General features: G+C 35.8%; 1 protein-coding gene across 3 annotated transcripts in view; it reads left to right on the top strand.

Annotated features, from left to right (window-relative positions):
• The window catches only part of LOC105477546 (intraflagellar transport 57), a 65,521-nt gene that overhangs the window by 23,073 nt on the left and 28,960 nt on the right, over nucleotides 1–13,488 (top strand). For all 3 annotated transcript variants that reach the window (XM_011734094.3, XM_011734093.2, XM_071092467.1), the window contains exon 6: nucleotides 7,686–7,808. In XM_011734094.3, the coding sequence (XP_011732396.1) occupies nucleotides 7,686–7,808 (123 nt within the window). The remainder of the gene's footprint in view (nucleotides 1–7,685; nucleotides 7,809–13,488) is intronic.

A 13,488-nucleotide genomic window follows, 5' to 3' on the forward strand; every position in this document is an offset into this window, starting at 1 on the left:
CAAATTTTATTTTTACCTGCTTATTGAAAAAACTTTATTCTTTTTTAAAGTAAAATATGTTCCTTGTGTTTTCTAAAAAATGAAAGAACAAAAGAGTGTAAAGAAAAATGTGAAAAGTTTCCCAAATCTCAGCATCCAGATAGAAACATTGTACCCTTTTATTCATAATTAGCCCAAAGTTATGTAAGATGAGAACATTTGGAAGTGGTATCTGAATGAAGGGTATATGGAAATTTTTTGTGTAATATTGATACAATTTTTTATAAGTCTGAAAATATACACAGAATTTAACAAAGTAGTATAGAATCTATAAAATAATACAAATATGTGGTCATGTTAGTATATGAAGCAATGCAAATCAGTGAGGAAAACTGAACTATTCAATTAAATGGTGAAGAGATAATAGGCTAATCCATTTATAGAAAAAGCTGGATTCCTCCCTCATACATTACACCCAAATTAACTCCACATGGATCACAATAACAAATAATAAGGCACAAAAATAAAACAAAAACATGAGGCCAAGTGCAGTGACTCATGCCTCTAGTCCCAGCACTTTGAGGGCCATGGTAGGTGGATCACTTGAGGCCAGAATTTCAAGACTACCTTGGCCAACATGGTGAAACCCCATCTCTACTAAAAATACAAAAATCAGCCTAGCATGGTGGTGCATTCCTGTAGTCCTAGCTACTTGGGAGGTTGAGGCAGGAGAATCACTTAAACCTTGGAGGCAGAGGCTGCAGTGAGCCGAGATCATGCCACTGCACTCCAACCTGGGTGACAGAGCGAGATCCTGTCTCGACAAAACAAAACAAAACACACACACTCACTCACCAAACATGAGGAGTGACAAGTGTTACAGTTTGAAGTAGGCATAATTAAGCATGACAAGAAAATCCAAAACATAAAATACAAATCTGAATGTATAAAAATTAAAACTTTATATTATGGGAAAGCAGAGTGGGGAACACCATAAAGTTAAAATACAAGTGACAAACTGGAGAAAAATAATTATAGCCTAGGTGACAAAGGGTTGATAGACATATGGTAAGGTGTTTTAGAGCTTGTGCTCTAGAGTAATGCTGCCTGACCTACCAATCACTGGATGTGACATTGAAAAAGTCACCTACCTATTCTGTGCCTCAGTTTCCTCACTTTAAAAGATGGTAATAAGACTCCGTGTTTCATGGTGTTATTGTTGGGCATTTAACCCATATGTAAAAGCATCTAATACCATGTTTGACATGTAATAATAATGATAATAACTGCTAAAATATACCAGGGGTTAATATGTATTATACACTGTGCAAGCCTTTTAAATACATTGTCTCATTTAATGCTCACAGCACCCCTTCCAATGAGGAAGGTGCTGTTATTCTCATTTTACAGATGGGTACTCTGAGATTTAGAGAGGTCACGTGACTTGACCAACAGCTAGTAAGTCATGAAGGTGGGATTTGAGCAGATGTGATTCCAGACCCATCCCTCTTAACATTTACACCATGCTGTTGTGACTCTTAAGACAACTTAGTTCCCTTTTCCTTGAGTCTTGGGAGTATTTAATCTTGAGAGTTAATTTGACTTTTAACACCCTCTCAGTAGGTATATGATTTGAGTTCTTCAAATGAATCTGGACACTAGTATATCCATGAGGTTGCCATCTCATGTTTATTTTTACAGAACATAGCCTTTCTTTGATGCTTGACCAGAGAATTACTGGAACAGGATTCTGAGTAGATTTTTAACACTGTATGTTTGATTCTTGAACTGACTTCGATGGTGTGCCCCACTGTTTGAGCCCAAGGTTACTTTATGGGATAGTGCAGACTGTTATTTTCAATTCTTCCTTTGGCAGTCAGGATCAGTTCCCATCTCATCAGTTTCTCCTTTTACCTAGGACCAATTATTACTCCCATTAACTGGCCTCAGGCTCTTCCTAGTAGTCTGCAAATTTTGCAGGCAGCAATTAAATCCTTTTAGCTTTCTACACTAAGCACAGTGCCTGAATTCTTACCTTGAATGTTGTAGGAGTTTAACAAATGGATTATTAGTTTAATTAATTAATTATAAATGAGACTTCTAGATAACTTGTGCCTTATGAGCTTCTAATTGTTTCTTCTGCAGCAGTAACTGGAAAATGAAACTTCCCAAAAGCAATGTTTTATCTTAGTTAACATGTTAGAGAGGGACTTTGTCATGATGGTATAAAATTTTGATTAAAAGAAACAGCAGTTTATTTCTCTTTTTCAAGTAACCCACATAAAGTACCATTTGTTAAATGGAAAAACAATTGGGAAGAAAAGTTTTCTCAAAGTATTATAACCAAGGCACAGTATAGTTTTAAAATGATTTATACTTTATGTATAGGGCTTGCTCAGTTAATGTATCCAGTTATTAGGCATTAAGAAATGTTGAGTGAGGAGTGAGGTTATGAAATAGATATGCAAACATGGATGTAGAAAGAAACCGTATAGTTTGAATAAGTTAATGCTGCTCTGCCAAATCTAATGTTCTCTTTTTGCCCTTTATTCATTTAGTAACTGGGCCATTTCCCCTCATATATTAATTATGGCCTACGAGTGAGTGAAAATTTTTGAGCTCCTACGTTAAATCATTTTAGGACATTGGGAGTGGGAGTTAGCAAATTGTTGCTTACGGGAACCAAATAATAAGCTAGTAAGGGTAAATGCAACTTACTAAAGGGTCCAACATAAAAACAAATAGCTTATGCACTGGCATACCTTAATGCAGCATTTGATCTTTATGTACCCTACTGCCTCAGATTCTAGGTCTGGTTCAAACGGCCACTGCAAACCCATCTGTCTTTATGAAAAAGGCCCTTCCTTCAGTAAAACATTTTGAGTATGTTATTCACAACTTGAACAATCCCGCATCCTGGCCTGAAGAAAGTGGGAGTATGGATGGGTGTGACCCCTTGTCTTGTTTGGTGATTCTGAACTTCAATCTTGTAAGGAGAGAAAGAAAGAGGGGGTAGAAATGAGGGTTGGAAATGAGGGTGGAAATGAGGGTTGGAGAGCCCTGGCTTTGGGATTTAATCAACAGCATCTAGCTTCAGTTCACCCCAATGGTACTCCATAAATCAAACTTATTTTTATTTATTTTTTAATTTTTTTATCTTTAGTTATTATGAATACATAGTGCATATTTATGGGTTGTATGTGATATTTTAATACAAGGCATACAATACGTAATGAACAGATCAGGGTAGTTGGGATATCAATCACCTCAAGCATTTATCATTTCTTTGTGTTAAGAACATTCCCATTCCACATTTTTAGGTATTTTGAAATATATAATACATTATTGTTAATTATAGTTGCCCTATTGTGCTACCAAACACTAGGTCTTATTTTTTCTATATAACTAATGCAGTTTTAAATAACTATATTTTCATATCCACTAACCATTCCCTTTTTATCCTTCCTCCGCGCTACCATTCTCAATCTCTGGTAACCATCATTCTACTCTCTACCTCCATGAAATCTACATTTTTTTTAGCTCCCACATATGAGTGAGAACATGTGATATTTGTCTTACTGTTCCTGGCATATTTCATTTAACATAATGACCTCCAGTTCCATCCATGTTGCTACAAATGACAGGATTTCATTCTTTTTATGGCTAAATAATATCCCATTGTGTATATATACCATATTTTCTTTATCCATTCATCCCTTGATCAACACTTAGGTTGATTCCCTATCTGGGGTATTGTGAATAGTGCTGCAGTAAACATGGGAATGCAGATTTCTCTTCAACATACTGATTTCCTTTCTTTTGGGTATATGCTCCACAGCAGCATTGCTAGATTATATGATAGATTTTTAGATTTTTTTGAGGAACCTCCAAAGTGTTCTCCATAGTGGCTATATTAATTTACTTTCCCACCAACAGTATACAAGTGTTCCCCTTTCTCCATATCTTTTTTTTTTTTTTTTTTTTTGAGACGGAGTCTCGCTCTGCCACCCAGGCTGGAGTGCTTGCCAGCATTTGTTATTGCCTGTCTTTGTGATAAAAACCATTTTAATGAGGTAAGATGGTATCTTGTGGTTTTGGTTCTCATTTCTCTGGTGATTAGTAATGATTAGAGATCATTTTTTCATATAATTGTTGGCCATTTGTATGCCTTGTTTTGAGAAATGTCTCTTTTGATCTTTTGCCTATTTTTTAATTAGATCATTTGGGTTTTTTTCCTACTGAGTTGTTTGAGCTCCTTATATATTCTGATTGTTAATCCCCTTTCAGATGGGTAGTTTGCAGGTATTTTCTCCCATTCTGTGGGTTGTCTCTTCATTATGTTGATGGCTTCCTTTTCTGTGCGGAAGCTTTTTAGCTTGACATGATCCCATTTGTCCATTTTTGCTTTGTTTACCTGTGCTTTTGAGGTCTTACTTAAGAAATCTTTGCCCAGACCAATGTTCTGGAGCATTTCCCCAGTGTTTTCTTTTAGTAGTTTTATAGTTTCATGTCATAGATTTAAGTGTTTAATCCATATTGATTTGATTTTTGTGTATGGTAAGAGATAGGCATCTAGTTTCATTCTTCTACATATGAATATCCAGTTTTTCCAGCACTATGTATTGAAGAGACTGTCCTTTCCACAATGTATACTCTTGGTGTTTTTATCAGAAATGAGTTGGCTGTAAATGCATGGATTTAAATCTGGATTCTCTGTTCTTTTCCATTGGTCTTTGTGTCTGTTTTTATGCCAGAACCATGCTGTTTTAGTTATGGTAGCTTTGTAGTATAATTTGAAGTCAGGTAATGCAATGATTCCAGCTTTGTTCTTTTTGCTCAGGATTACTTTGACTATTCTGGGTCTTTTGTAGTTCCTTATAAATTTTAGATTTTTTTTTTTTTTTATTTCTGTGAAGAATGTCATTAGTATTTTTATAGGGATTGCATCTGTAGATTGCTTTGGGTAGTATGGACAGTTTAATAATATTTATTTTTCCAGTCCATGAACTTGGAATATGTTTCCCTTTTCTGTGTCCTCTTCAATTCTTTCATCAGTGTTTTTGTAGTTTCATTCTAAAGATTTTTTCACTCCTTTGATTAAGTTTATTCCTAGGTATTTTATTTTAGCTGTCGTGAATGGGATTACTTTCTTGGTTTCTACTTCAAATTGTTTACTGTTGGCATATATAAATGATACCGATTTTTATATATTGATTTTGTTCCCTGTAACGTTACTGAATTTATCATTTGATGCAGTATCTACATTCTATTAAGAATCACTCAAAACTGCTGCTGAGAAGGCATGCTGTCTTGTTGCAGCCTGATTTTGCAGGGTTGGGATGTGGGGGCCCATAACCTTGGCAGGAGTAACCCTGTGTGTATACCCACACACATGCCCTGAGGTCAGGGCTCATATACCACTAGCAAGGCATATGTCCTCCCTACCCCAGCCCCCACTAGTTTATCCTGTGTGGTATATAAAATGAGAAATTGGGTCTCGTGGAGTCTAAGACAGGTACTCAGATGTGCCAGTGAATGTGCATATGCCTAGTTCTTCCAAACATATGCATCTTATTGATGCCAGTGTGAATTTACATGGCAGAGAACCTTCCCTATTGCTTTAGGTTTTGACACAGAGACCCATTATCTCTTTTCCTGCCGTCATACACAGTCTCATGTAACTTCACACGTATCTACTTTGTGAATGAAGCACCTTCTTCGCCAGCTATGATACTCTTGTGCTACCCTAGATCCAATTTATATAGAAGTATACAGCATTAAGTACTCTAAATAATACAATGTTTCCATATTTAAAGTAGAATCTTGAGCTTTTTTTTTTTTTCACATTTTACTTAATGTTTTGGTTTTTTATACTTCTGGTTTTCTAAATGGAATACATTCAGACCACGTATTATAAAGTGTAAAAACGTGTATTAGTTATCCATTCTCAAATGGTGAAGTTAAAAATATATAGTCCCTTGAATCTGAACAAAAAGCAGTATAGGCTTTAAGGCTCTGAGTCTAAACAGGACTTGCTGTTATGAGCTAGGAGGTAGGAGAGGCTTTCTTATGTTAGCACTATTCCAGAGTCTTAGTTGGGAGTGAGTTCAAAGCCTCTAAAGACCTCAGGCTCCCACAGAAATACAAACCCTAATGTAAGATTAATCTTCTGGTTAGTGTTACATCTGATTGGAAAGACTAATCCAATGAGCTTTCATTTAAGAAATGTGATTTTAGTGACATAAATATATATTGGGAATGTAATTTCATCATGAGGTTGTTCACCTAGTTTTTATTTTTAAATTTTGTATTATGGAATGTTTCAAATGTATACAAAATTAGAATAAGATAATGAACATGCCACATTATCCAGTTTCAGCAGTTGTTAACATTTTGTCAATCATGTTTTATTTAAAGCTGCCTCCCTTTTTTTCTTTGCCTCATAGTATTTCAAAGTAAAATTCAGACATCTTGTCAATTCATCAGTAAATATTTTAGCATTTATTTCTAACTTATAAGGCCTTTTTAAACAAAACCATGTCATGTCATACCTATAAAATTAGTAATTTCTTAATATCATCCAGTATTCTCCCATATAAAACTTCACTGATTGTCTCAAAAATATCTTTTTATAGATTATTAAAATTAGAATTCATAAAAGATTCATACATTTTATGTCTGTTTATATCTCTTTAGTCTCTTTTTCTCTATATAAACATTGATATTTTAATTTTTTCTTTAGATTTATAATTAAGAGAGTTAAAGGGAAGAATTGGTACCAAAATTACTGCCTTAGATTTTATCTTTAAATCATTAATCTACATTATTTATATTTTCAGATCCATACATAATGCTGAAATGTGAAGGGGTGGGAAAAAAGAAAAGAGTGGGCCTTTTTTTGTTGTAATTCAAAAACAATTATGATGGATTTTTGTTATTCCAATGCAGAAACCAAATGCAGAAATTTGGCCCCCTCCCTATTTGAGTTCAAGTATGTCTATATTAAATTACACTTTAAGCTATATTATAATTTGACCTAATAAATTTTCACTTCAATTATGAATACAAATTTTGTAAATAGCAATTCTTTCCTTCTGGAATTTTTTTATATTTTGTCTTTCAGATTTGGGGTTTGTATTTCAGTATAATAAATTTAAGTGTTTCTTCCTTTTTTTTTTTTTTTTTTCCGAGACAGAGTCTTGCTCTGTCACCCAGGTTGGAGTAGTGCAGTGGCATAATTTTGGCTCACTGCAAGCTCCGCCTCCCGGGTTTACGCCATTCTCCTGCCTCAGCCTCCCAAGTAGCTGGGACTACAGGCACCCGCCACCATGCCTTCTTACCAAACATGAGTGAGTTTTCTTACCAAACATCTTTTCTACTGTTACCAATTAACATACCTAAATGGCTTGTTGGTCCATTTGATGGTATTCCTGTTGAGTTCAATCTGATGTCTTAGAAACATTTTTCCTTGTAAAAATAGTTGAATCATATATTTGCTTCTTTTTTAATATGTATTTTGCTATTCTACCAGGTTGGTGCATTATTTTCTTTCAACATTGTAGGAAGACAGAAAAGAATTTCTTCTTCCACTATAATTTTAACACTACCAATTCTTGATTTAAATTGTGCAGTACTGCTAAAATGCCTCAAATTTTTACCATTTCTTTTTATAAACTCTCAATCTTGTGATATCTTTCCTTTCTTAGGATATGAACGAGACTGCCAAACAAGAAGATATTTTGGAATCCACAACAGATGCTGCGGAATGGAGCCTAGAAGTGGAACGTGTACTACCGCAACTGAAAGTCACGATTAGGACTGACAATAAGGTATCAAAGAGGGAACACATTATCTTAAAAAAAATGTTATAAGGAAACTTCAGGGTTAGGGGTACTCCCAATTATAAAAATTATTAAAGAAGGGCAGTAGGATTCAGTTTTCAGCATTTTTGTCTTAATAAGGATTTAACAAATTGTTGTTGAATAACTGAATAATGTAATCTGGTCCAAAAAGCGAAGCAAAGATCTTTAAAAGAGTGATTTGGAAGACATCATATTTGCCTTGTGTTGAGGGGTATTTTCTCAGAAGATTTTCTGGGAAGTCATATTATGTTTAGATGAATAGGAATTCCATGACCATACCAATGGATTAGAGTTATAAGATAGGTCAGAGCTCTGCTGCATGGCAAAACAGAAAGCAGTCTGGAAGTGCTCTTAGATAATCTATTCAATACATGTGATTAAAAATAAAATGCTGGCCCCAACACTTTGGGAGGCCGAGGTGGGCAAATCATGAGGTCAGGAGTTCAAGACCAGCCTGGCCAACACACCGAAACCCCGTCTCTACTAAAAGTTCAAAAATTAGCTGGGCATGGTAGCACACGCTTGTAATCCCAGCTACTCAGGAGGCTGAGGCAGGAGAATCGCTTGAACCCGGGAGGCAGAGGTTGCAGTGAGCCAAGATTGCACCACTGCACTCCAGCCTGGATGACACAGCGAAACTCCATCTCTAAATAAATAAATAAAATGTTAAAATAATCAAGAAGTCATATTTAATAAGATTTAGGGATTAAACCAGATTAATTCACCCATTGTATCAAGTTTCTACTTCCTTTCTAGTTACAATTTGATAAATACTGTTGTATTAGTTCGTTTTCATACTGCTATAAAGAACTGCCCAAGACTGGGTAATTTATAAAGGAGAGGTATAACTGACTCATAGTTCAGCATGGCTGTGGAGGCCTTAGGAAACTTACAATCATGGCAGACGGCCAAGGGGAAGCAAGGCATCTTCTTTACAAGGCCATAGGAAGGAGAAGAAGTGAGCAGGGGAAATGCCAGACAGTTATAAAACCATCAGATCTCGTGATAACTCACTCGCTTTCACAAGAACCCCGTGGGGAAACCATACCCATAATCCAATCACTTCCCACCAGGTTCCTCCCTTAACACTTGGGGATTACAATTCAAGATGAGATTTGGGTGGGGACACAAAGCTAAACCATATGATTCTGCCCCTGGCTCATGTCCTTAACATTTCAAAACACAATCATGCCTTCCCGACAGTCCCCCAAAGTCTTAACTCATTCCAGCATTAACCCCAAAAGTCCAAGTCCAAAGACAAGGTTAATCTGAGACAAGGCAAGTCCCTTCTGCCTAGTAGCCTGTAAAATCAGGATTTGAACTGCACAGGTCCACTTATAGGCAGACTTCCCAATAAACGTTATACCCAGTATGCCTGCTATTCTGCATCCTCTTCCACCTCCTCTTCCCCTTCTGCTTCTGCCACCTCTGAGACAGCAAGACCAACCACTCCTCTTACTCCACATGAAGACAATGAGGATAAAAATCTTTTTAGTGATCCACTTCCACTTAATGAATAGTAAATATGTATTTTCTTTCTTATGATTTTCTTAATAACACTTTCTTTTCTCTAGTTTACTTTGTTGTGAGAATGCAGTATATAATACATATAACATAAGGAATACATGTTGTTTATATTATCAGTATCATTTCTAGTCAAAAGTAAGCTGTTAGTAGTTAAATTTTTAAGGAGTCAAAACTTATACATGGGCAGCCCTAATCATAAACCCAACTATATTTGCATAAAACAGTAGAATTAGCTTATCCCTTCCTGCTTTAAATCTTAGTGCTGGCAGGAGAATCGCTTGAACCCGGGAGGGAGAGGTTGCGCTGAGATTGCGCCATTGCACTCCAGCCTGGGCAACAAGAGCGAAACTCCGTCTCAAAAAAAAAAAAAAAAAAAATCCTAGTGCTCACATCTCTTTCTTACTAATACATGTCTTTGTGGCACTTATTTTTTTCATAACAGGGCACTTTAGTCTGCATTAAAAACCTGTTTAGGCAGATATCTTTTCTCCACAGTGATATTCTTAATGGCACCTAGGAACTCATCTTCTGCCATTTAGTCATCAGAAGCTGAGTCTCCTGTTACCTTGACACTTCTTAAAGCCAAACCTCTTTCAAACATTATCAAACCATCCTTTGCTGGCATCAAATTCTCCAGCTTTAGATCCTTCACCCTCCTTTTGCTTTAAATTGTCACATAATAATAACTTCATTTTTTCTTGAATCATAATGGAGGCTGTAAGTATGTCTGTCTTACACCCACATAAAAGCTGCATTTTCAGTAAAAGAGAAAAAGTATTTTGCAAAAAGTAAAAGGTTTTTGTGCCTGCTGTCGTAGCTGCAGTGATGGCTTCATAAATTTTCTTTTTTTTTTACAATGGTTCCTTTTTTTTTTTTTTTTTTTTTTTTGAGACGGAGTCTCGCTCTGTCGCCCGGGCTGGAGTGCAATGGCGCGATCTGGGCTCACTGCAAGCTCCGCCTCCCGGGTTCACGCCATTCTCCTGCCTCAGCCTCCCGAGTAGCTGGGACTACAGGCGCCCACAACCGCGCCCGGCTAATTTTTTGTATTTTTAGTAGAGACGGGGTTTCACCGTGGTCTTGATCTCCTGACCTTGTGATCCGCCCGCCTCGGCCTCCCAAAGTGCTGGGATTACAGGCGTGAGCCACCGCGCCCGGCCTACAATGGTTCTTATGCTGGATTCATTTATCTTGAAATGACAGGCATCCTCAGCTGCAGACCTCAATCTACAGTACATATCAAGGAATTCATCTCTTTATTGTAATGTCAGGACTTTTCTCTGCTTCTTGGGAGCACTTCCAGCATTGCAGGTGACATTTGTATGGGTCCCATGGTGTTATTCAGGGTTTACGCTAAACATGAAAAATACTTGAAGATATTGCACTAAACATGAAAAGTACATGAAAACCTCAAGAAATAACTTTTTACTGTGATACACGATTTATTATAGAGACTAACTGCTCACTTGGACGTGATTAACCTCACACATTTTAAGCAATATTTGCAACACTTGAGCTCATCACAATAACAAAAGGTGGCTACAAAATTATTATAGTAGTACAGATTATACTACAGTTAATTTTATACACTTATGATTTAATACTGCATATCTACCTTCGTTTACATTTCTGTCAACTGCAAATGGTGCCACCATGTACAGTCTGTGTTTGTGTGCATAAATTTTGGTAAACTTTAACTTTTCGTAATAGTTTTTTTGTATATTTATGGTAGTAAATAACATAGACTAGTATCTATGTATATTTTATGTGTTTATAACATATCTAGCTTTTTCTTAATTTTTTTGATATTTTAGCCTATGTGGTTCATCTGCAACTTTTTTCAAATTGTTGCAAATCTCTAGAAATTTTTTGTATGTATTTATTGAAAAAAATCTGCATATAAGTGGACCTATGGAGTTCAAACTAGTGTTGTTCAAGGGCCAACTGCACTTCTAGGGTGGTTATATATCCAGAGAACAATTCAGATCTGCCCCAAGTTGGAATAATGTGGCTAAAGATGCAGCCAGAAGTTCTGCTAAGAGAGTAAAAATCAGCCAAATCCTAGCTCATGCCACTTTAGTAATGCCTCAGTTATGACCTAATGAGTACAGCTCAGGAGTCAATTTCTTAGAAACTGACTGTCTGAGGATACCTAAACTAGAGTAGTGCTTTAGGACAATTATTGAAGGATAATATTTTCCTACATAATTGAAAATTTTTAAATTCCTTATAGTAACATGCAAACTTTTTAAATTTTTAAATGAATCAATTGAAAGTTGCTGAGTTGAATATAACAAAAGTTGAAGCTGAGCTGCCAATGAATTCTCCATGTTCCATATTTCTGGAGAAATAGAAAAGGTCAATGCATATTCATATAAATTTTCACTTTCTGTAATTTTGATTAATTTTAAATTGCTAAAGAAATATTTAATACTGTTTCTTGAGGAAGAATATTCTATCTTTTTGAGTTTTCTTTTTACTATACAAAGCAAACCTTTGACTTTGTTAAAATAAATGGAGACCACCCAAGTGAGACCAAGCAAAGGCTATTTATTCAGAGCTTACTGTATAGCAAGGGAGTCAGCCACCGTCATCTCTGTTTGGCAAAGACTCAAAAGCAGGTAGGGAAATTTAAATGATTTTTAGTGGAAAAAAGGGAAGATTTACTATATGTTCAGATATGGCTGGTAATCTTCAGGTGGGCTAAACTAGAAGCAGGATATAATATGTGACTGGCTGGTTAAGGGAGGGGAGGATATTTGGCTTTGTCTGGTTGGTCCTACACTGGAAGTGGGTGGCATGCAAAAGTGGAAAAGCCAGCAGTCATTGATTAAACCCTGTTTGGGGCTGATTATACAGAGGCTGTGGTTTTGCTTCCTGGTCTGGCTGCTGCAGATGGTGGGTCACAGTTATATATTTGTATATGAGCTGGCTGTTGTCTGTTGTTTACTTGTACAATTAGTGTCTCAACTTCATGTATTGACCCAAAGGAAAGTGGCTTCTAAAATCATCAATCCTATTAGTCTTTATCAAGAGCATGATTTTTTTTCAAGGCAAGTTTTTTTTAATCACAATGGAAACCAAATAATCATTAATAATATTTATTCCTGTTCTCTAGAAATAAGGAAGAGCAGAAAGTGTGAAATCAGTTTTCAACTAAACCCTACTTAGGCCCTTTTCTTCAATTATGCAGTACTTATTACTAAACGATTGTGCATTATAGTGATTTAATATTAGGTATTTAATGCAATGAAAAAATGTTCTAACATGCTTTAATGCCCTGTGGATATTGTAATTAGAATTTTGATTAATGACTTAAGTAAATTTTTTCCAAATTATAATTAAATGTTTCCTACTTTGTTGTTTTAAAAGATAGTTGGGTAGGTATCCCCTTCATTCCACCAAAATGTCTCTAGTATTAATAATTATGTAAATCTTCAGATTCATTACAGGGAATTTAGATAAAGAGATTATTTTTAAAAGGCCTTGGAAGTATTACAGCATGTGTTTCTAATTATCTCAAACCTTTGATTTACTGCACTGCTTTTTAATACTTACCTATTCCTTTAGTGTCTGACTTAGAGTGCAGTTGTGAAAAGAACCTTAAACTTTAAATTTCAACTCCAAGCCATTGGATTTTGTTTTAACATAAATAAACTGTATAAGCGTTGCCTTGAGTGATTCACAGCAGGAAACATTTCTGGAAGAGTCATTGTGCTAAGGATGGAATCATTGCAATAGTATTGAGCCCCTGGGCCTCTCTAGTCACAGTGAGAGCCAAAACCTGAGAGAGAGAAGAGAGGCCTCCTTTAATCAGCAGGTAGAATTCCATTTGAATGAACCTGGAGGGACCACAGAATTGCTATATTAAATCTAAGTCTCTTAGAATTGGAAGCCAAATCCTGCAGAAAGTTACAATGGTAGACTTTCTCATATTATAGACAAATCTGTATCCTCTAGAAACAATAGAGGATTTTTCCCTCTCATTCCAAAGCAGTGGAGAGGGTAACTTGATTTGACCTTCTGCCATGGATGCAGTATAAGTGGGTATTAATAAAATTTAGCTTTTCTAAATATTTTTGACCTGCAGGGATTTATAAATTGTTATGATTTAGGAATAAAG

The sequence above is a fragment of the Macaca nemestrina genome, chromosome 2 (assembly GCF_043159975.1).
Source record: "Macaca nemestrina isolate mMacNem1 chromosome 2, mMacNem.hap1, whole genome shotgun sequence".
In the NCBI taxonomy this organism is placed as follows: domain Eukaryota; kingdom Metazoa; phylum Chordata; class Mammalia; order Primates; family Cercopithecidae; genus Macaca; species Macaca nemestrina.